We start from the raw sequence: 22,197 nt of genomic DNA on the forward strand, positions 1-22,197 counted from the left end.
ACTGTAGGGAAATAGATGGTGACATCTTGCAAAATGTCCATGTTACAGAGGAAGTAGTGCCGGATGTCTTGAAACGCATATAGGTGGATAAATCCCCAGGACCTGATCAGGTGTACCGGAGAATTCTGTGGGAAGCTAGAAAAGTGATTGCTGGGCCTCTTGCTGAGATATTTGTATCATCGATAGTCACAGGTGAGGTGCCGGAAGACTGGAAGTTGGCAAACGTGGTGCCACTGTTTAAGAAGAGCAGTAAAGACAAGCCAGGGAACTACAGACCGGTGAGCCTGACCTCGGTGGTGGGCAAGTTGTTGGAGGGAATCCTGAAGGACAGGATGTACATGTATTTGGAAAGACAAGGACTGATTCGGGATAGTCAACATGGCTTTGTGCGTGGGAAATCATGTCTCACAAACTTAATTTGAGTTTTTTGAAAAGTAACAAAGAAGATTGATGAGGGCAGAGCAGTAGATGTGATCTATATGGACTTCAGTAAGGCGTTCGACAAGGTTCCCCGTGGGAGACTGGTTAGCAAGATTAGATCTCATGGAATATAGGGAGAACTAGCCATTTGGATACAGAACTGGCTCAAAGGTAGAAGACAGAGGATGGTGGTGGAGGGTTGTTTTTCAGACTGGAGGCCTGTGACCAGTGGAGTGCCACAAGGATCGGTGCTGGGCCCTCTACTTTTTGTCATCTACATAAATGATTTGGATGTGAGCATAAGAGGTACAGTTAGTAAGTTTGCAGATGACACCAAAATTGGAGGCGTAGTGGACAGCGAAGAGGGTTACCTCAGATTACAACAGGATCTTGACCAGATGGGCCAATGGGCTGAGAAGTGGCAGATGGAGTTTAATTCAGATAAAATGAGAGGTGGTGCATTTTGGGAAAGCAAATCTTAGCAGGATTTATACACTTCATGGTAAGGTCCTAGGGAGTGTTGCTGAACAAAGAGACCTTGGAGTGCAGGTTCACAGCTCCTTGAAAGTGGAGTTTCAGGAAGATAGGATAGTGAAGGCGGCTTTTGGTATGCTTTCCTTTATTGGTCAGAGTATTGAGTACAGGAGTTGGGAGGTCATGTTACGACTGTATAGGACATTGGTTAGGTCACTGTTGGCATATTGTGCACAATTCTGGTCTCCTTCCTATCAGAAAGATGTTGTGAAACTTGAAATGGTTCAGAAAGGATTTACAAGGATACTGCCAGGGTTGGAGGATCTGAGCTATAGGGAGAGGCTGAACAGACTGGGGCTGTTTTCCCTGGAGCGTTGGAGGCTCAGGGGTGACCTTATAGAGGTCTACAAAATTGTGACGGGCATAGATAGGATAAGTAGACAAAATCTTTTCCTTGGGGTCGAGGAGTCCTGAACTAGAGGGTATAGGTTTAGGGTGAGAGGGGAAAGATATAAAAGAGACCCAAGGGACAACTTTTTCACGCAGAGGGTGGTTTGTGTATGGAATGAGTTGCCAGAGGATGTGTTGGAGGCTGGTACAATTGCAACATTTAAGAGGCATTTGGATGGGTATATGAATAGGAAGGGTTTGGATTGATATGGGCCGGGTGCTGGCAGGTGGGACGAGATTGGGTTGGGATATCTGGTTGGCATGGACGGGTTGGACCGAAGGGTCTGTTTCCATGCTGTACATCTCTATGACTCTATTTCTATGATTCTCAAACTCTAGCGAATATAGTTCTATTCAACCCAATCACTCTTCGTATAAAAATCCTGCCATTCCAGGAATCAGCCTGGTAAATCTTCATTGCATTCCCTGCATATCCAGAACATCCTTACTCTGATCGAGATCAAAACTGCACACAATACTCTCGGAGTGCTCTCACCATGGCCTGATACAGTTGCAACAAGATAACCCTGCTCCTGTACTTAAATCCTCATGCTATAAGACCAATAAACATAGAACATAGAAAGTATGAGCAGGAAAAGGTCATTCAACTGCTCAAACATGGTCCACCATTCAGTAGGATCGTGGTTAATCATCCACATTTTTGTTCCCTCTTCGTAGGTCTGTCCTGCCAGCCCATAAAGCACTATTGCTAGTACCAAAAGGTACTTAAGTTCAATATTCAAGTATTACCAGTATTGGGCGGCACGGTGGCACAGTGGTTAGCACTGCTGCCTCACAGCGCCAGAGACCCGGGTTCAATTCCCGCCTCAGGCGACTGACTGTGTGGAGTTTGCACGTTCTCCCCGTGTCTGCGTGGGTTTCCTCCGGGTGCTCCGGTTTCCTCCCACAGTCCAAAGATGTGCAGGTCAGGTGAATTGGCCATGCTAAATTGCCCGTAGTGTTAGGTAAGGGGTAGATGTAGATGTAGGGGTATGGGTGGGTTACACTTCGGCGGGGCAGTGTAGACTTGTTGGGCCGAAGGGCCTGTTTCCACACTGTAAGTAATCTAATCTAATTAAAGCCTTTGCATTACCCAGTACTTTAAATTAGTCTTGATTTCATATGGAATGGCGCACAGCGACTCACAAATTCCCAGTTTTGCTAGATCTGTTTGAAACAAATTCTAGTTAGCACATTATCATTGGTGATCCCTCGCAGACAAGGATGACTGTTCTTCACTCTCAGGAAGAGTAGTGGGTGACTGTACAGATCGATGCGGCTACCACAGGCAGTGTTACACTTGGTGGTCATGGGAAGGGGTAGGTGGGGCACTGTTGTGACAGTGCACTCCTTTTGCTGTTTTTGCCCGTTTCCATTTTTCTCCCAACTGGCAAATTTAAAGGTGCTTGATGCCTTCCCGGATGCTCCTCCTCACTCTGGACAGTACTGGGCCGGTGTTTCAGGGCTGAGTGTGGGAATGCCCCACTTTGCCAGTGAGGCTTTGAGGGTATCACTGAAGTGCTTCCTCTGTCCACCAGGACCTGCTGTTTCAAAATAGTAGTGACTACAATACCTGCTTGGGAGTCTCGCATCGGTCATGCAGATGACATGCTCAGCCCATCATAGCTGATCAAGGGTGGTCAGTGCCTCGATCCTGGGAACGTTAGCCTGGTTGAGGACGTTAGCCTGGCGTTGGTGTGCCTTTCTTCATGGAGATTGAGAGTATCTTGTGCAGGAAGTGTTGGCAGTACTGCACCTGCTCCTCGAGATGCCTGCTGTGGATAGTCCATGTCTCAGAGCCACATGGGAGCGTAGGAATCACCTCAGTTCTGAAAAGCATTATTTTGGTGTCAGGTCTGACACTTTTGTTCTCAAACACCTTTTCCCTCAAGCAGATGAAGGATGCACTAGCACACTGGAGGCGATGCTGGATCTCTTCATCAATAATTGTTTTGGCCGACAGGAAGGTCCGGAGGTACATCCTCAGAGATTGCGCATACGCAAACGTCATTCACATACTGCAGATCGATGACACTGGTTGGTGTGATTTTGGCTTGAAGGCAGTGGAGATGAATAGTTTCCCATAGGTTCTGTAAGTTAGTTCCACATTAGTGGGCAGCAAGTCCGTGGTGAAGTGAACCATTGCAGAGAGGCAGATCAAGAACAGTGTTGGTGGGGGGTGGCAGGGTGGTGACAGCTCATCAACACCATCAAACAACAAATGTAGGATTGGAGGATGGTGTTTCTAACCTACATAGACTGCAGCAATCCAAGGCAGCAACCTTGAAGACCTTCTCCAAGATTCTAAATCTAGCTTTCAGATGCCTCATGTGTGCACATTGATAATGAAAGCAAAACTCAGTTGAGATATATTTTGGAAAGTCAGAGTATAAAGCTTAAAACTGAGCTTTGCTGAGTTTCTCCATTCATTGTTAATTTAAAAAAAGTTCACTGTCACATTATTACAATGGCAAACACAATTTACCTCTTTAGTTGGTATGGTAGAATTTTCTTTAGGAAGTAAACATAGGTAGTAAAGACATCTGAAAATGGTTTAAGCTTCACAGTAGTTTCCTGAAAGAGAAGAGAAAGATTTTCCCTGATGTGCACATCACATGAATGCTGAAATATATTGTAGAAACTACATTTAAACCAACTTTAGCAAACGTACCAGTGTAGTAACAGTTTCTTCAGTAATGCTCTCAAATAGGTTCAACATCCCTTCCTCTAGGGGGCGGACATAAGAGGCATTTTCATGTAGGTATTCAGAAAACTGAAATAAGAGAAATAATATCAAGTTAAGTGTACCACTCAGAATGCTGTGAAACATTGTGACGCTCCACAGGAGCAAAGATTAGGTTGTTCAGTTGTTAACCAAAAATAAAATCTAAGGCCTAAAGTTAAGCAAAGATATTAAGAGATATGGGCCAAAGATAAGTAAACAGAATTAGGCCAAAGATCAGCCAAGATCCCCTTGAATGATAGAACAGGCTTGAGGGGCTGAATAGCCTTCCCCTGTTCTGAAGTAAAAGTAAAACTAATTGCAGTCTCCATAATCACATCAGAATACTGGAAAGTTCAACAGGGAAAGAGAACATTTGGCTAGGTCAAGCGAGGTTCAGGCAAGGTTATGGAAGTTTCCAGAACAAGTAATAGGATAGAGTATGGAAAGGTTTCGGAATCAAACTTCAGGTGTAGCAAATAAGAGGACAAAAAGCGTAGACTGAAATTGTGATACCCACAACATCATGCTTGCCAAAGACATGGCTACAAGTGGATCAGAGATAGGAACTAAATATCCAAAGAAACCCACTCCAAAGAAAGGACAGGTAGATGGGGTGGGGCTGCCTTGTTAGTAAGAACTGAAATGAAAATCGATTGCAAGAAGTGATGAGAGTTAGAAGGCACAGAATCTGTTTGGGTAGAGTTGATAAAATTGCAAAGGGAGAAAATACCTTATGGGCATTATATGCAAGCTTCCGAGCAGTGGTATGGAACAGAAAATAAATCAGGAAATAGAAAAGGCATGCGAGAAAGGCAGTATTACAATAATCATGGGAGACTTCAATGAGCAGGTGGACTGGGAAATCCATGTTATAGTGTATCCCAACGAAAGGAATTTGTGCAATGCCTTTTTTTGGAGGAGCTTTTGGTAGAGCCCACTAGGAAACAGGCAATTCTGGATGTGGCTATATGTAATGAGGAAGGCTTAATTAGGGAGCTTAAGATGGAGGAAGCCCTAAGGGGTAGTGACTATCTTATGATAGAATTCACCCTGCAGATGGAGAGGGAACAGCTTTAATCAGATATAACAATATTATAATGGAGTAAAGGCAACTAAGAAATGAGGGAAGAACAGACCAGAGTTGATTGGAAGGGGAGTCTAGCAAGGATGATGATGGAGCAGCAATGACAGCAGTTTCTAGGGGTAATTCAGGAGGCACAGCAGAAATTCATCCTAAGGAAGAAACAATGTACCAAGAGGAGGAAGAGGCAACCATGACTGATGAGGGAGGTCAGGAACAGCACAAAAACAAAAAAAAAAATATGGTTAAAATTAGTGGGAAGCCACAGGATTTGGAAGCCTTTAAAAACCAGCAGAGGACAACTTAAAACAACAGGTGAGGGGCAGAACTGGTGGCAGTGCCTGAAGATAAAATAGAAGGGTAAGCTTGCTGTTAATATAAGGAATTGCAAGAGAGGCAAGAGTGGACACTGGACCAATGGAAAATTAGGGTGTAGTAGTAGCAGCAATAATGTCCAACAAAGAAAACGTAGACAAATTGAATAGATACTTTGCATCAGTCTTCATGGTGGAAGACACGAGTAGCATGCCAGAATCAAAGTCAGAGGTGAGTAAAGTGGCCATCATTAAGGTGGTGGTGCTAGGGAGGCAAAAAGGACTGAAGGTGTATAAATCACCCTGCCCAGATGCACCACAGTCCAGGGATCTGAAGAAGATAGCAAGAGAGATTCTGGATTGATGGATTTCACAGTGGGGCTGCTTGAGATTATCTTTTAGGAACCACTGGAGTCAGGGAGAGTCGCAAAGCACTGGAAAATGGCTAATGTAACACCGTTATTTTAAGGATGAAGGAAGGCAAAAGAACAGAAAATACAGGCCAGCTAGCGTAATTTCAGTCATTGCTAAGTCCTTAATAAGGATGAGATTGTGGAGTACTTGGAGGTGAGTGGGTAAAATAGGGCTAAGTCAGCAAGGCTTTGTCAATGGGTGGTCATGCCTGACAAATCGGTGAGAATTCTTTGAGAAGGTAACAAGCAAGCTGGACAGAAGAGAGCCAGTGGACATGTTCAATTGGATTTCCAGAAGGCTTCTGATAAGGTGCTGCACAGGAGGCTGCTTAGTAAAACAGTTGAGAAGTGGCATATGGAGTTTAATTCAGATAAATGCAAGGTGCTGCATTTTGGGAAAGCAAATCTTAGCAGGACTTATACACTTCATGGTAAGGTCCTAGGGAATGTTGCTGAACAGAGACCTTGGAGTGCAGGTTCATAGCTCCTTGAAAGTGGAGTCGCAGGTAGATAGGATAGTGAAGGCGACGTTTGGTATGCTTTCCTTTATTGGTCAGAGTATTGAGTACAGGAGTTGGGAGGTCATGTTGCGGCTGTATAGGACATTGGTTTAGGCCACTGTTGGAACATTGCGTGCAATTCTGGTCTCCTTCCTATCGGAAAGATGTTGTGAAACTTGAAAGGGTTCAGAAAAGATTTACAAGGATGCTGCCAGGATTGGAGGATCTGAGCTGTAGGGAGAGGCTGAACAGGCTGGGGCTGTTTTCTCTGGAGCATCAGAGGCTGAGGGGTGACCTTATAGAGGTTTACAAAATTGAGGGGCATGGATAGGCTAAATAGTCAAAGTTTTTTCCCTGGGGTTGGGGAGTCCAGAACGAGAGGGTATAGGTTTAGGGTGAGAGGGGAAAGATATAAGAGAGACCTAAGGGGCAACTTTTTCATGCAGAGGGTGGTACTTGTATGGAGTGAGCTGCCAGAGGAAGTGGTGGAGGCTGGTACAATTGCAACATTTAAAAGGCATTTGGATAGGTATACGAATAGGAAGGGTTTGGAGGGATATGGGCCGGGTGCTGGCAGGTGGGACGAGATTGGGTTGGGATATCTGGTCAGCATGGACGGGTTGGACCGAAGGGTCTGTTTCCATGCTGTACAACTCTATGACTCTAAGAGACCAAGTGTTTAGGGTAAGCTATCAGCATTGGCTGACTGGCAGAAGGCAAAGAGTAAAGATAAAGGGGTCTTTTTCAGGATGGGAGCCAGTCTAGAGTGGAAGTCTGCAGCAGACCAATGTTGGGATTACAGCTATTCATGTTATACATTAACAATCTAGTCAATGGAATGGAGGCATTGTTACCAACTTTGCAGATAAGACAAAGATAGGTGGAAAGACAGTGTTGAGGAATCAGGAGGCTGGAGAAGGACTTGGACATGCTAGGAGAGTGAGCCAAGTAGTAACAGATGCATTGCAGTGTGGCAAAGTGTGAGGTCATGTACGTTGGTAGAAATAGAAGTATAGAATCACAGAATCCCTAGTGTGGAAACAGGCCATTTGGCCCAACAAGTCCGGTGACCCTCCGAAGATTAACCACCCACAGCTATTCCCCTACCCTATTACTCTACATTTCCCCTGACTAATGTATCGAACCTACACGTGTTCAGTATGTGTAGGTTCGATACATTAGTCAGGGGAAATTGGCAATTTAGCATGGCCAATCCACCTAACCTGCACACCTTTGCACTATGGGAGGAAAGTGGAACACCCAGGAGAAACCCACACATACATGAGGAGAATGTGCAAACTCCACACCGTCACCCAAGGCTGGAATCGAACCCAGGTCACTGGCGCTGAGGCAGCAGTGCTAACCACTGAGCCACCATGCCACCCTAAACTATTGTCTAAACAGCAAAAGGCTTTAGAAATCTGAAGCACAAAAGGGTCTGAGGAATCTTAGTTCAGGATTCTCTTAAGATTAACATGCAGAATCAGTTGACGGATTGGAAGGCTAATGCAATGTTACCCATTCATATTGAGGGGGCTAGAATATAATAGCAGGGATGCACTGGTAAGGTTGTATAATGCTCTGGTCAGACCACATTTGGAATACCGTGAGCAATTTTGGGCTCCATATCCAAAGAATGACATGCTAGCATTGGAGAGGGCCAATGAGAAGAGATTTACAAGAACGATCCTGGGGTTAAAGGGCTAGTCATGCGGCACAGTCGAGAACTCGGTCTGCACTCAATGGAGTTTAGAAACGGACATCTCATTGAAATCTACAGAATACTAAGAGTTCTGGTTAGAGTAGATGTGGAGAAGATATTTCCACTAGGAGCGACTAGGACCTAAAAGCACAGCCTCAGCGTGAAGGGATGACCATTTAGAACTGATAAAGAGAAATTTCTTCAACCAGAGGGTGGTGAATCTGTTGAACTCATGGCCTCTGCAGTCTACTGTGGCAAAGTCATTAAATGTATTTGAGAGAGAGACAGATAAGTTCTTGATCAATAACAGGATCAAGGGTTACAAAGGGAATGAGGCAGGAGAACGAAGTTGAATAAATGTCAACCTTGATTAAATGGCAGAGCAGACTTGATGGGCCGAATGGCCAAATTCAGTTTCTATATCTACGGTCTTTATTTTATTATGGTGTGCATATTCTAAATGCTTTCCCTCCACTTGAAAATACATTAAAAAATTCAAAACATTTTCTTGCATATGTAAAATAATATTGGAGAATATTTGTCATTTCACAGTGTGAAAGGTTCCTGGATCTGTCAGAAACTCAATTCTGCTTGAATGGAGGGAGCTTTTAACAATTAAGCTTTGTGACCTTAAAGTTTCATCTTTGTGCATGACATAGAATGGTCACACTTTTGCCCTAGGAAGAGGGCATTATTTGATAGAGCAAACATTACAATGGGAAATGTGTAAGTAACAAATCTAAATCATCATTAATGTTGCTATGACTCTTAAGAGTACTTTCAACAAAGGCCCTGTTGCAATAATAGTATTTAACTTCCTAAGACAGGATACTCAGCCACTGTGTCAGAGCACCAATAAAACAAATGATTGATCAATGCTGAAGGAGAGGCAAACCTGAAAGGTTCATCAGCATTTACCTATCAGATGGATTTCACAGTGGGGCTGCTTGAATTGGTGGTTATTTAATTCACCATCTGGAGACCATTGGAGAAGAAAATAAATGAGACCATAAAACATAGGAGCAGAAATTAGACCATTTGGCCCATCACATCTGCTCCTCCATTCAATCATGGCTGATAGGTTTATCAACCCCATTTTCCTGCTTTCTCCCAGTAACTTTTGACCTCCTTGGCAATCAAGAACTTCTGTTTTAAATATACTCCATGAACTGGCCTCCACAGCTTTCTGAGGCAATGATTTACCCAGATTCACCACTCTCTGCCTCAAGAAGTTTCTCCTTATCTCCGTTCTGAAGGGTCTTCCCTTGATTCTTACACTGTGCCCTTGGGTCCTCCTCTCTCCTGCCAATGGAAACCTCTTCCCAACATTCACTCTGTCCAGGCTATTCCACATTCTCCAAGTTTCAGTCAGATCCTCCCTCATGTGTGTGTGCTTGTACACACATTAACAAGACATTAAAGAATAGCCTAGTAGCAATTAATGTATACAAAATTGTCTTGTTAATTAAGCAAGACTTTGGAACTGAAACATGAACAAATGGCAATACAATTTTCCAGTCCATGACCATTACAATGATAGTCATGTTGATGGTTGAAAGCTATTGATACACATAAAACACTAGAAATTAAAAGAGATTGCAAAGTAACACACTATAAAAGAAACAATAATAGAATATGAAAATATTTCTAATTTGCTTAGAGCAAAGGAGGCATTTTCTTCCACCAGTTGGTAGAACGAGAAGAACAAAAGCTCATGCTCAATTGCACTGTGCCAATACTACCCACATACTTTTTATTCTTAAAAACAATTTGTGATTATAACCAGAACCAACTGAATTTATTACAAATGGACAGCATGGGTTTTTAAACAAGATCCCTAACTTTTTGGCAATAAAAACAGTTTCTGAAATGGTGCATACAAAATGTCAACGCTTGCAAAAAAAGCTTATTCACTGATCGTGCATTACAATGGAGTTCTGCTTTTTGTTCAGTTAACTGTCAGCTCTTTTACTTTCACAGAATATTTAGCCTCTTCCTTTATGTTAAAAAGAACATTTTTCTCTCAGATATTCCAAATCTTTCATTAATCCTGCTAATATGAAAAAACCTTTTATTGACAATCTCTCCTGATTTTGCAATTTGGTATAATTCTCTCTGCAGCAAGAAATTTAATTATAGCTTAGTTAACAATATACGACATATGCAAAACACTTGTGGAACTTAAATGATTGTCCAACGGTTAAAATCTTCACTTGCACTATAAAGGTGATACATCATTAATGTTGCCATAATTCCCATAATTGGTAACATATTTTCCAATAAGTAGTGAAACATACCTTCTGGTTCAGTGGAGATATAGTGTCTGTTGCAGAGTCAATGGGATAGATCTGAATTCTTTGCTCAGTGTAAGTATGAAGATTTAGCAATGCTCCAACCAAATCTCTAAGGAAAGCCAGTGCCTGTCCACTAACATCACGAGCTTTCAGCTGAAAGTCAACACATGAATGGAGTATAGCATGGCCATTCATTTTACATAGCACTACATAAGCAAGATGAACTAATGGCAAAAATACAGTTTGAAGAACATGATCTCATGGCTACCATGGAGACATGGTTAGAAGGAAATCAAAGCTGGGAACTAAATACTGACGGATACATGATTGCTTTTGAGAAGGTGGGCAGGAAGGAAAGGGCAGCCTAAGTAAAAGATGGAATAAATAGGACAATGGAAGTGTTCTTGATTGGGAGAAGTGGCTTCCCTACGGATAAAGGTTAAAAAATAACAAGGGGAAAAAAAGACACTGGTGGGAGACATCTAAAGGCCCCACATCTAACTTGACTGTCAGACAGAGAATACATCAGGACAAAACGATGACAGGGAGGAAAGGCTGCACTTAGGCATGGATGGCTTTAATCTGCAAGTAGACTGGGAAAATCAAATTAGCAGAGACAACTCAGTGTACTCTTGACAGGTTCCTACAACATTGCAGATCCAACCAGGGATCAGACGGTTTTGGATCTAGTAATATGTAATAAAGCAGATTTAATAAATGATCAAGAGTTAAAGATTTCTTAGTAAACAGTGACCATAACATGGCAGAACTTAGCATTCAATTTGACAAGGATAAATTTGAGTTTGAAACAACAATGCTAAATTTTAATAAGGAAACTTCTAAATAAATGAGGAAAGTTGATTGGAGTAGAGTGGGAAAAACAGTTTAGCAGGAAAACAGTCAATGAATAATATCAGATGTTAAAGAAATAGTTCAAGATTCAACACAAAAGTATATCCCAGTGAAGAAGGGGGACATATCAAGGTAACCAAGAAAGTGAAGGATAATGTCAAATTGAAAGGAAATGTCTTTTAAATGTTGCAGTTGTACCAGCCTCCACCACTTCCTCTGGCAGCTCATTTGATACGCACACTACCCTCTGCATGAAAACGTTGCCCCTTAGGTCCCTTTTAAATCCTTCCCCTCTTACCCCAAGCCTATGCACTCTAGTTCTGGACCCCCACAACCCAGGGAAAAAGACTTTTTACCCTATCCATGCCCCTCTTGATTTTATAAACCTTGATAAGTTTACCCCTCAGCCTCTGACACTCCAGGGAAAACAGCTCCCTATAACTCAAACCCTCCAACTCTGGCAACATCTTGGTAAATCTTTTCGGAACCCTTTCAAGCTTCACAGCATCCTTCCTATAGGAGGAAGAACAGAATTGCACACAATATTCCACAAGTGGCCTAACCCAAGTCCTGCACAGCTGCAACATGACCTCCCAACTCCTAGACTCAATGCTCTGACCAATAAAGGAAAGCATACTAAATGCCTTCTTCACTATCCTATCTACTTTCGATTCAACTTTCAAGGAACTATGCACCTGCACTCCAAGGTCTCTTTGTTCAGCAACACTCCTTGGGACCTTACCATTAAATGTATAAGTCCTGCCTTGTACATCCACAATATAACATCCCAACTCTTACACGTAATGAAGGCAAGCATGCCAAATGTCGTCTTCAACCTGCAACTCCACTTTCAAGTACGCACCTGTTCTCCTTATCTACCATAAGCTGTTGCCAAACCTACAGACAGCATTTAGTAAAGTATTACAAAAATTGTTCTCATTCAGCTGAAAGTAGACCAAGCGGTTTTCAGCTTATGCTGTCAAATGGATCATTGCTGCATACAAATTGCTTCTCGTCACGAGGCCTCCTCTACACAACTCATTGAATTATTGGTGTTGCAGCTAGGTCAGCAGATTCTTACTCCAGTTGACAGAGAGCAAAAAAATTATGTAAATTCAGCCAGCAACAAATGCTTCTGCTTTGCAGCTGACTGCCAGATAAGAGTCATTAATTGTGTATTATATGGGAACTAGTCCAAAACTATAGATAAGCTTAAGTTATGACAGGACATGAAAGTCAGAATTTTGGTCACACCAAGGCCAGGTTGGTTTCTCTTCATAAAAAAACTAGTTTGATGTGTCTTCACAACTTCTTTTAAACGTCACTTATGTAATTAGTAGTTATTTCTCAAGTTACATACACACCATTAATGTTAGGCCTCGAAGCTCCTAAATTTTTTATTTAGCTCCAATAAAGGGTATTTTTTGGTTGCCTAATCTACAGAGGAAACATATGTTCAAAGCCACATTGGCTGGGGTTTTCAGAACTGATTCAAGTCCAACACACTGCTACGTCAGCTGTAAGTTATCTGCATCATTTCCTACAAAAGAATAAAAAGGAACTGGCTGGCAGTAACAGATGTTTGAAAAATGCTAATTCTGTCATTGAGCATAAAACTAGTTCTAGAATTTCATTTTTGTCATTAAACCCAGGGACAATTCTTTGTTCTTCTCAATAATAGTGAGGACATTTTATTAAGCAAAAATGATCGTTGATTAAGAATATCAACAAAGCACAAGTCCAGCCTAAATCCTCAAAGCAATAATCATTCAAGTTAAGCACATGAAATTTTGTGCTGAACATTAAATAACCAGAGGTGAAAAATATTAAATACAAACTATTAAGTGTTTTAGAAAAATATAAATTTCACATGAAAACTAAACTGAGTTAACAAAATGAGACTATTTCACCACTTTTCAATCTCAAAATTATTCACAGTCTGCTCTAATAACTGCATATTTTTTTCAAGAGTACTGTGCACTGTTCTTGAAGGTTTTAAAATACATTGATTTATTTTTAAAAATCTACTTTTTAAGAAACGTTGTAAAGCACTTAGCAAAGTTTAGTATAGAGTGTGTTAGTGGCAGTTATCATTTCCCTTGGATGGGGTTTTTCAAGACTTTGTGTGTGGGGGGGGGGCAGGCACATTTAAGGTGAGAGGGGAGAGATTTGAAAAAGATAGAGGCAATTTTTTTTTTAAACAGAGGGTGGTTCATGTGTGGAATGAACTTTTAGATTAGATTACTTAGTGTGGAAACAGGCCCTTCGGCCCAACAAGTCCACACCGCCCCGCCGAAGCGTAACCCACCCATACCCCTACATCTACATCTACCCCTTACCTAACACTACAGGCAATTTAGCATGGCCAATTCACCTGACCTGCACATCTTTGGACTGTGGGAGGAAACCGGAGCACCCGGAGGAAACCCACGCAGACACGGGGAGAACGTGCAAACTCCACACAGTCAGTTGCCTGAGGTGGGAATTGAACCACTGTGCCACCGTGCCGCCCACCACTTCCTAAGAAACTGGTGGATGCGAGTACAACTACAAAGTTTAAAAGACATTTGGATAGATACACGAATAGGAAAGGTTTGGAAGAATATGGGCAGGAGCAGACAGATGGGACTAGTTTAGTTTGGGATTATGTTCAGCATGGATTGGTTGGACCAAAGGTCTGTTTCTATGCTATATGACTCTAACTTTAAGTTCTTAAACCACAGATTTAAAAATTATTTTAGGTGCAACACCAAATTTTTTTTTGACCATCCAGTTCTGGATTACTTACTTGATGCCTTCTATCATGTACAGGTACATCCAATGTGCTGTATTCTGCACAACCTATATAGAAATGAGTGTTTGGATAAGTAAGCAGGTTTTAAGCATCCAAGAACACAATGAAAACAGTAGAAAGTACATTCTAAATTTCCATCAGCAATCCTGACAATCCAAATGATTAATTTGAAAACTTACCACAGCTATCAAGAATACAGGTAAGAACAAATCTGTGCATGTCTAAGACATGAAATATGAAAGCTATGGTGCAGAAAAATGGCTATTTTATCAGATCATTATTCACCATGTACTTTACAAATTCAATTAGGCCAAAAGCCACAACCTTCAGAAGTAAAAAGTACCTGGTCTATCCAAAATATCCTCAAAATGCAAATATCTCAGAACATTGAAAGGTAAGTAAGCCATTTCATGCTGATGTTATGAGTGGTGACTGATTTTTCACTAACAAGATGTGGTCATCAGTCCAAAGAGATGATCTAACTTTCCAATGAGAAATAGGTGTATGCATTTGAGTGCCAGTGTGATGCCAGGTACTTCGACCACACATCACTGGCTGATCAAATGCAACATTTTCCACTGGTTGGTTAGAATGGGCAAAACACAGATCATACTCAACCAGTTTGAGCTTGTAAATCCCAAAACGACATGTCTACCACTATATATAATTTTGCACTTGGGCAGCATTCCTCCCAGAATGCTAATAGCAACACTAACAAACAAATTAAATCACAAGCTCATAACATAGCATAATAGTTGGATAAGCAGGGACTTATTTTCTGCAAGCAAGGGAAAAACACTCAAGCCTTACTATTGTTTTGAATTTCTTCAAAGCATGGGAAGCCTATAGTTCCCTGTTGCTTTCTTCATGGCAATGCTTTAACCAGAATCAATTCGACAACCAAACACCACCACTCCCCACTTTACTTGTGTAGCATATGTCAGCAAGAATCAACACAGAAGCAGCAGCATTAGAAGACCTCATTATGAACATAAGTACTTGGAGAGGATTAGGTCAATCAGCCCTTTGAGCCTGTGCCACTATTCTAGATCATACACCTTCAATGATATTTTTCCATATAATCCCAATATGCAGAATGTCATTTGCATTGAGATAAATATTGACCTTGGTCTTACACATACCCACTGATCAAGCTTCCACAGCTTTCCTGGATACAGAATTCCAAAAACTGACAATCTCAGTGGAGAAATCTGTCCTAATCTCGGTCGTTAACAGGCTGGTCCTTATTTGGACCCCATGTCCCCTGGTTGTAGACCCCACACAGTCAAGGGGAACTTCTTTTTTGCATCCACTCTATTTAGCCTGTGTACATTTGAAGAAAATCACCCATCATTCTAACAGAGTTGAGAGAAGACAGAATTAGTCTCCTAAAGCACTTATACTTGCAACCTTCTAGCCACAGTCTGCAAACCTGAGAATTCCCCTTTCTTCCTACTGTTTTATTTTTGTTAACCAATCCTCAATCCATATTTTTACTCCATATGCACAAATTTTAATTACTAGCCTCATGTAGGATCTTATTGAAAGCACTCAAAATCTAAACATCCTAGATTTCTAAACAAAAAGGCTCTCTTCCCAAAATAAATGTTTTGGGCTGGAGAAAATTTAAGTGGAAATTTCATTATGATCGTTGAACTGATGTTCAACTCAGTACTACTCAAAATTCAAATAACCACTTTGCAAGGCTAATAACCACACAATACCCAAACACTATGCTAAGAAAACTTCAGTAATTTTAGAATTGCATACAGAGAACTTATTTTACAAGATACAAAACAAAGAATACTTACTCACCTGTCACTATTCAGCTAAATAAACACATTGGAATACTTTACAAAAACTTCTGAATTTGGTAGTTAAATTTAGTATTTGACCTCAAATCTATAAATGGTTAAGCCAGACTGATCTCACAATGTCCCAAGGTTTGATTCCCTTGTTGTACAACATTATTTCAGTTCAACACAGGAAAAGGCATTAGTTACAGTATCCTTTATTACTAAGGATAAAATGTCATTGCTTGAGAGCTAGGTCCCTATTTAGTAGTACCTACTTAAAAATACATGTCAATACCAGGGAAGAACGAGGGCAGCACCTTAATCTGTGCTGGTACAGTAGAAATGTATGGACATCAGATAAGTGCATGATTGGGCCTAACTATGAATGCAAGGCAAACATATAGTTTACATCTTATGTGCCCGCAGAGATAAATTGGATCAGGGAAGGAAAAAATGTTTAATATTTTACACAAGGCAACAAAAAAGTTATTTATCCATTCTGTAGCTTTCAAAGAACCTAACTTTTAAACAGTTGTGGAAAGGACAGCAATCCAAAAAATTAACATTTTTTAATTCCAAACAAGTGAAGAAATAATTTTTCAATAATCTTTCAGTTAATTCAATTTGAAAACCATCTTTTTTCCTAAAATACCAAAGCTCTGGGCCATCTTTACTTGAATTCCTAACCCACACTTATACACAGTACAAACACAATTATCCGAACATCAATTATCCGAACAAGATCTCAAGGCCCCATAAAAACGGCATTAGACAACACAGCATTCAGTTATTGGTTAAACGGCATTATGGGGTGCATTACCAGATAACAGATATTCAAATAACCGGCACTCAAAATTATTGTTTATGATCAGATTGATTATCTGAATGATCAATTATCTGAACAAAATACTCCCCGTCTGTCTTGCTCGGATAATCAAGGTTCTATTGTAGTCACTGAATAAATGTGTTGACTGGTGCAAAGTCAGGAGGCAGTTTATGGATGTGTCATACTTGATGAATCACACCAGGGTTACTAGCATGCGGCAAATCTTCTCGATGCTTGGACTGGGTTTGGGGATCGGTCTTTAGAGCAACATTTACAAAAAAATCAGCCTGAGGTGGCAGCAATGGAACAGATAGGTGTAAAAATAATTTCATCTTTTTGAAATTGCAGGTCACTGTTTCCAGTACATGATGGTTTAAATATTTTCATTTTAGTCATCTGCCTTTAACAACCGACCAAAACCTTGGTGTTTAAAAATAGTGGGACCCGATAATGCAATGAGATTGGAAAAATATTTTCCAGTAAGAAAGATGATGGTCACAAGAATTTTATAATTAATTTAACCCAGAAGGAGTAAAATTAACAACCACATTCTTATTGAAATTAACTCATGTCTTGGACTCCATTGAAAATACTCAATTGCACAGGAAGTAGTCATACTCACTCGTATCATTAAATGGTACCTTGTCTTGAATAATACTTAATGACTGGTCCAAACGGCTACTCAGATCAGTATGGATATTCCTTAGCTGTTGCTGGCTGCATTGAAAACGAAGTATTAAATGTTTCACAATGTTCAATGCAAGTCTATCAGCAATAACCAGTAATATAGCACAAATCATAACTATCTTACCATTCTTCTGTCCGAAGCCTACAGTCCTTTGCTTCTCTTTCCAAGGATTGTGATTTCACCTGTGAGAAATATTGTATGTTTTTGAAAATGTCTATAAATCTTTTCCAAAGGCAAGCTTAAAAAAAATCCATCTGCACAAACAGCTGATCATCACTTTAAAAAGTGAGCTTTAATCCCTGCTCTTGTAAACTACAGTTGTATCTCCAAACATGCTTTCCTCTCCAAAGTCCCGAAATCATGTTTATTACCTCCCAAAAACATCTTGTGAGAAACTCACTTGAATTTTACAATCAGGGCTTTGTTCACCATAATAATGAAACGGCTCCAAACTCTTAAACATCTTGTTATTGTCAATTTCCTTTCTCTGTTCTCTCTATAAAGCTTTAACACCACCTCAAAAACCTCTTTAAAAGCGGTCCCTTTATTGCAGCTCAGTGGGCTTGCCTTTTATTGGCTTCATTCTTAACTGTCCGGTTATAGATGCAACAAGTTTCTAATGGGGTGACCTTATTGACATGACAAGATTTCTAAGAGACTTGACAGAGTCAGCAATCTAAAAGGCTGTTTCTCGTGGGACAGTCTAGGACCAGAAGGCATAATCTCAGAACAAGGAATGGCACATTTAAGACAAACAAGAAGGAACTTCTGCCCCAAAGATAGTGAATCTGGGATTTTTTTTTTAAATCCACAGATGACTGTTGATGCTGAATCATTAAGTATATTCAAAGTTAAGATAGATAAATATTTAATCAGTCAGCGAGTCAAGGTTTATGGAGAAAAGGCAGGAGTGTGGAGTGGAGGATTATCTGATCAACCATGATCTCATTGAATGAGCAAAGCAGAGCCAAAAGAATGAATGACCTACTTCTGATCCTATGTTTTATGGTCTTAATATTAACTTCACAATGGACATTAAAATATGGTAACATGGAGTGGACTGAATGTTTCAATTTACTGGGATTTATTTGACTTTTAATAAATGGTTTAGTATTTTGCCCAGCTGGGACGCAAGTTAACATTTAACAATATTTGCCAACATTAGCAAAGGTCCTTAAAATAGATGTTTGATATGATAGGAAACAGAAATCTTTCATTCTTCAGCCCTACATCATTCTATGAACAATAGGTGTGCTTCTTCTGCAGTTACTTGGAACAGCTTTGAGAACAAAAAAAAACAGAAATTGCTTGGAAAACTCAACAGCATCTGTAGAGATAAAGCACAGTTAATACTTTTGTTCAGTGACCCTTCTTCAGAACTGATTAAAGCTAGGAAAAGGATGGTATGTGTGCTAAAGATGGGGTGGGAGGGCAGACTAAACTATAGATGGAATGATGCTGACAGAAAAGAGAGAGAGAGAGAGAGAGAACTTTGATCTCAAAGTTCATTAAACTGGCAAATGCTATAAGCTATTTTGCGTTCAGGTCTTCAAATACCAATTTACAACAGCTTAAAAGGTTCTGCTCGAATGCTTTCCTCAAGTGTGGAAAAAGCAAATGAAGCTCTGAAATGCTGCCTTGTTCTTGTGCACACCAATTCATTCCCAGAGCTAGCACATGAAAAAACAGCGAAGGGAGCCACATTACAATGAGAAGGATACATGTTGAAATTTCACCTCTAAATTTGCTTTGTCGTTTTGAAGTTTTTCTATGGTATCTATGTACTTCATCTTCAAGCCATCTATCACAGCTTTATGTTGCATAGCATCTTTCTCCAGTACCAATAATCGCTCCCTGAGGTCAGTTTCAGTTTGTCTGTGTTTCGCTTGTGCTTCTTGTATCTGCACAAAGAAATACAAAACAAAATCTCAAACACAGGTACTGAGACTGCTGGCTTAACACCCCCATCTGCAAGTTCCCCTCCAAACCACTTACCATCCTCACTTGGAAATATATTGCTATTCCTCACTGTTGCTTGGTAAAAATCCTGAAATTTCCTCCCAAAGGGCATCATGAGTCCACCTACAGCACATGGACTGCACTGGTTTTAAAGAGCAGCTCAATACCAACTTAAGGACAATTAGGGACAGCAATAAATATTGGACATTGCTGGCAATGGGGCCAAGTCCCATGAATGAATAAAAAAAACTGTTCTTAATTATTGAAATAGAAACATAGATGAGCTGAACACCTTTCTTGTTCCATTTCTTTCAAATTATTTGAAGCAAACAATCTGTTCCTATTACAATGAGCAATAACATAACTCCACAATAAAGTACTCCAATTATTTTTAATGCTCCAATCAACTGTGACCTTTCATGCCAAATGTTTTAAACCAAAAAAACTCAAAGACAGGAACCTGTACAAATGCTAGTCATCAAGTTAAAAGATGTTCAAAAAGCTTTCAAAAAGTCAATATTGCATGCTTTATACCAGTAACTGCTATAATAATTTGGAGATGAAAGCCAGGTTGCAAATTTCAACTTCTCAAAAGTATCAATATAGCTACACCAAGCCCAGAATGAAAATAAAAGAAACCTTTAGGATAATATCCAAGTGAACAGCAACTATGTAACAATAATTCAACTACTTCATTTGATACAGACCTTGATGTCTTTTCCTTCTCCTTGGCAGAAAACAATTGCCTTGAAACAGGATACCATAGACATCTCTGGTATATTGCCTGGCAAAACTTATAAACCAAAATTCACCAGAAGTATTGGAAAAGAAAACCTACATCCACCCTCTCCAAAAAAAAAGTTACCATGGCGCACACAAACTTTGCATGTGATTTGAAGCATTTTAGGAAAAGCCCTTGCAAGTAGTGGTCTGGCTTACCAAGTTATGTTGCAAGGGAAAACCGCAGTGGTGTCGCAGTCATGATACAGGGATGCTCAAGAAATAAAACAAGTAACTACTTTTCTGAACTAAAGGGCAAATAAAATAAATGTAAAATGGGCAAAAAGCAAACACCAACTGAAAAATTCAACAATAAAAATAACTTTCAATCCAAGCTTTAAGGAAGAGTAGGAATAGGAACAGAAACATCTGAAACTTACCAAAGATAACAATATACCAATTAATTCCTTTGAATCAAGTTGCCACCACCAAGGAAGCGAACTTACAATTATGTATGTTTTGGAGATGCCGGTGTTGGACTGGGGTGTACAAAGTTAAAAATCAGAACACCAGGTTACAGTCCAACAGGTTAAATTGGAAGCACACTAGCTTTTGGAGTGCCTGATGAAGGAGCGGCGCTCCAAACCTAGTGTGTTTCCAATTAAACCTGTTTGACTATAACCTGGTGTTGTGATTTTTAACTTTGTACAATTATGTAGTTATTTTCACAACATTGGAATGGTCCACCAAGTCAATGAATTACTTTGGAGGTGTAATCATTATTGTCCGCTGAATCATGGAAGCTAATTTGTAATATCCCACAAACAAATTCACTGTTGCTGGAGATTGCCATTGCCTCACGCAAATGTCACTTGCCATTTCAGTCCAGGCCTAGACATTGTCCAGCTTTTGCTATATATGGGCACCGACGACTTCAACATCTGAGAAGTTGAAAACGGTGCTCGACATTGTGCAGTGAACATCCCTGCTTATGATTTTAGCTTGGATGAAAGGTCAGTCATTGACGAGCCTGAAGCGCACCGTGCCTTGGACACAATGCTGAGGGAACCCCTGTAGTGATGCCCTGGAGCTGAGATGACAGACCAACAACTACATCTTTTTTTTGTGCTACCTATGACTTGAATTATTGTGGGAATTGGGAAAATAATCCAATGTCAGTTATCTTGGAGATCCTTGATGCCACACTGCTAAAATGTCAAGAACAGTTACTCCCCCTTATGCTGGAGTTTAACTCTTTTGTTCATGGTGGACACAAGCTCTATTGAGTTGAGGAATTGAACAGCTCTGGCAGAAGTGACAGCAGGCTATTGCTAAACAAATGGCACTTGATAGCACGGTCTGTGACCTCTTCCATCGTTTTGCTGATGATTCGGAGTGGACATGCTTCAATGTTTTACATACAACGAGGACAATGGAAAACAATGCAGCCAAATCACAACAAAAACAAGAGCCAGCACAGTAGTCAAAATGAGTGAAGAAAGAAACATCTATGAGGACTATCTAGAAAAATCTGGTTTTAATCATATTTGCTGATAACTGCCTGCACCTGGTGATCACTGAAAGTCGAGCACCATTGAATGAAAATCCTGGCTTTAATCCTAATATTACCATACACAAGGCTTGCATATTTATTACATAATATATTGATCACAACTAAGTTTCAGACAGATAACATTCGTGCTGGATGACCAAATGTGTTCCTAAATCAAACAGTTTTTTTTAAAACGTTCCAGAGCTATTTAAAGCACAGAGCTAAGGTCTTTATAAGCAAAAGCCACCACCTTATAAAGGTGGGACCTTAATTGGAGAATACTGGCAAATTTTACTTCAAGGAAAGACAAATCAGTTTTCCAGAAGTTGGACAGCCAAAAAAAAAGCCCGAAAACCTAAAAACAATACAGGAGAAACAAAGATGTGTACACATGGAATGGTTGCTAAATGCTATTCAGGCAGCATTTGAAATGGGTCCAAATGTAAATCACAGTACTCTTGGACAAATTCCAAATGTCACAGAAATATTTTTTCCACAAACATTAAGAAGCTTCAGTAGAAGAAATTTCAATAATATGAAGAGTCTGAGAGACCGTCAAAAAGAGTTTCACTGTTTCTATAATGTTCATTCCTTGATATTAAAACTGAATTCAGAGATTAAGTAATTAATCTGCACA

General features: G+C 40.2%; 1 protein-coding gene across 3 annotated transcripts in view; it reads right to left on the reverse strand.

Annotated features, from left to right (window-relative positions):
• ppp1r21 (protein phosphatase 1, regulatory subunit 21) overlaps positions 1-22,197 on the reverse strand; it is a 105,645-nt gene that overhangs the window by 54,711 nt on the left and 28,737 nt on the right. For all 3 annotated transcript variants that reach the window (XM_072580601.1, XM_072580602.1, XM_072580600.1), the window contains exons 5-11: positions 19,066-19,230; positions 17,453-17,511; positions 17,264-17,358; positions 14,014-14,066; positions 10,377-10,526; positions 4,016-4,117; positions 3,830-3,918 (exon numbers count right to left, since the gene is read on the reverse strand). In XM_072580601.1, the coding sequence (XP_072436702.1) occupies positions 3,830-3,918; positions 4,016-4,117; positions 10,377-10,526; positions 14,014-14,066; positions 17,264-17,358; positions 17,453-17,511; positions 19,066-19,230 (713 nt within the window). The remainder of the gene's footprint in view (positions 1-3,829; positions 3,919-4,015; positions 4,118-10,376; positions 10,527-14,013; positions 14,067-17,263; positions 17,359-17,452; positions 17,512-19,065; positions 19,231-22,197) is intronic.

This window comes from Chiloscyllium punctatum, chromosome 11 (genome assembly GCF_047496795.1).
Source record: "Chiloscyllium punctatum isolate Juve2018m chromosome 11, sChiPun1.3, whole genome shotgun sequence".
Classification (NCBI taxonomy): domain Eukaryota; kingdom Metazoa; phylum Chordata; class Chondrichthyes; order Orectolobiformes; family Hemiscylliidae; genus Chiloscyllium; species Chiloscyllium punctatum.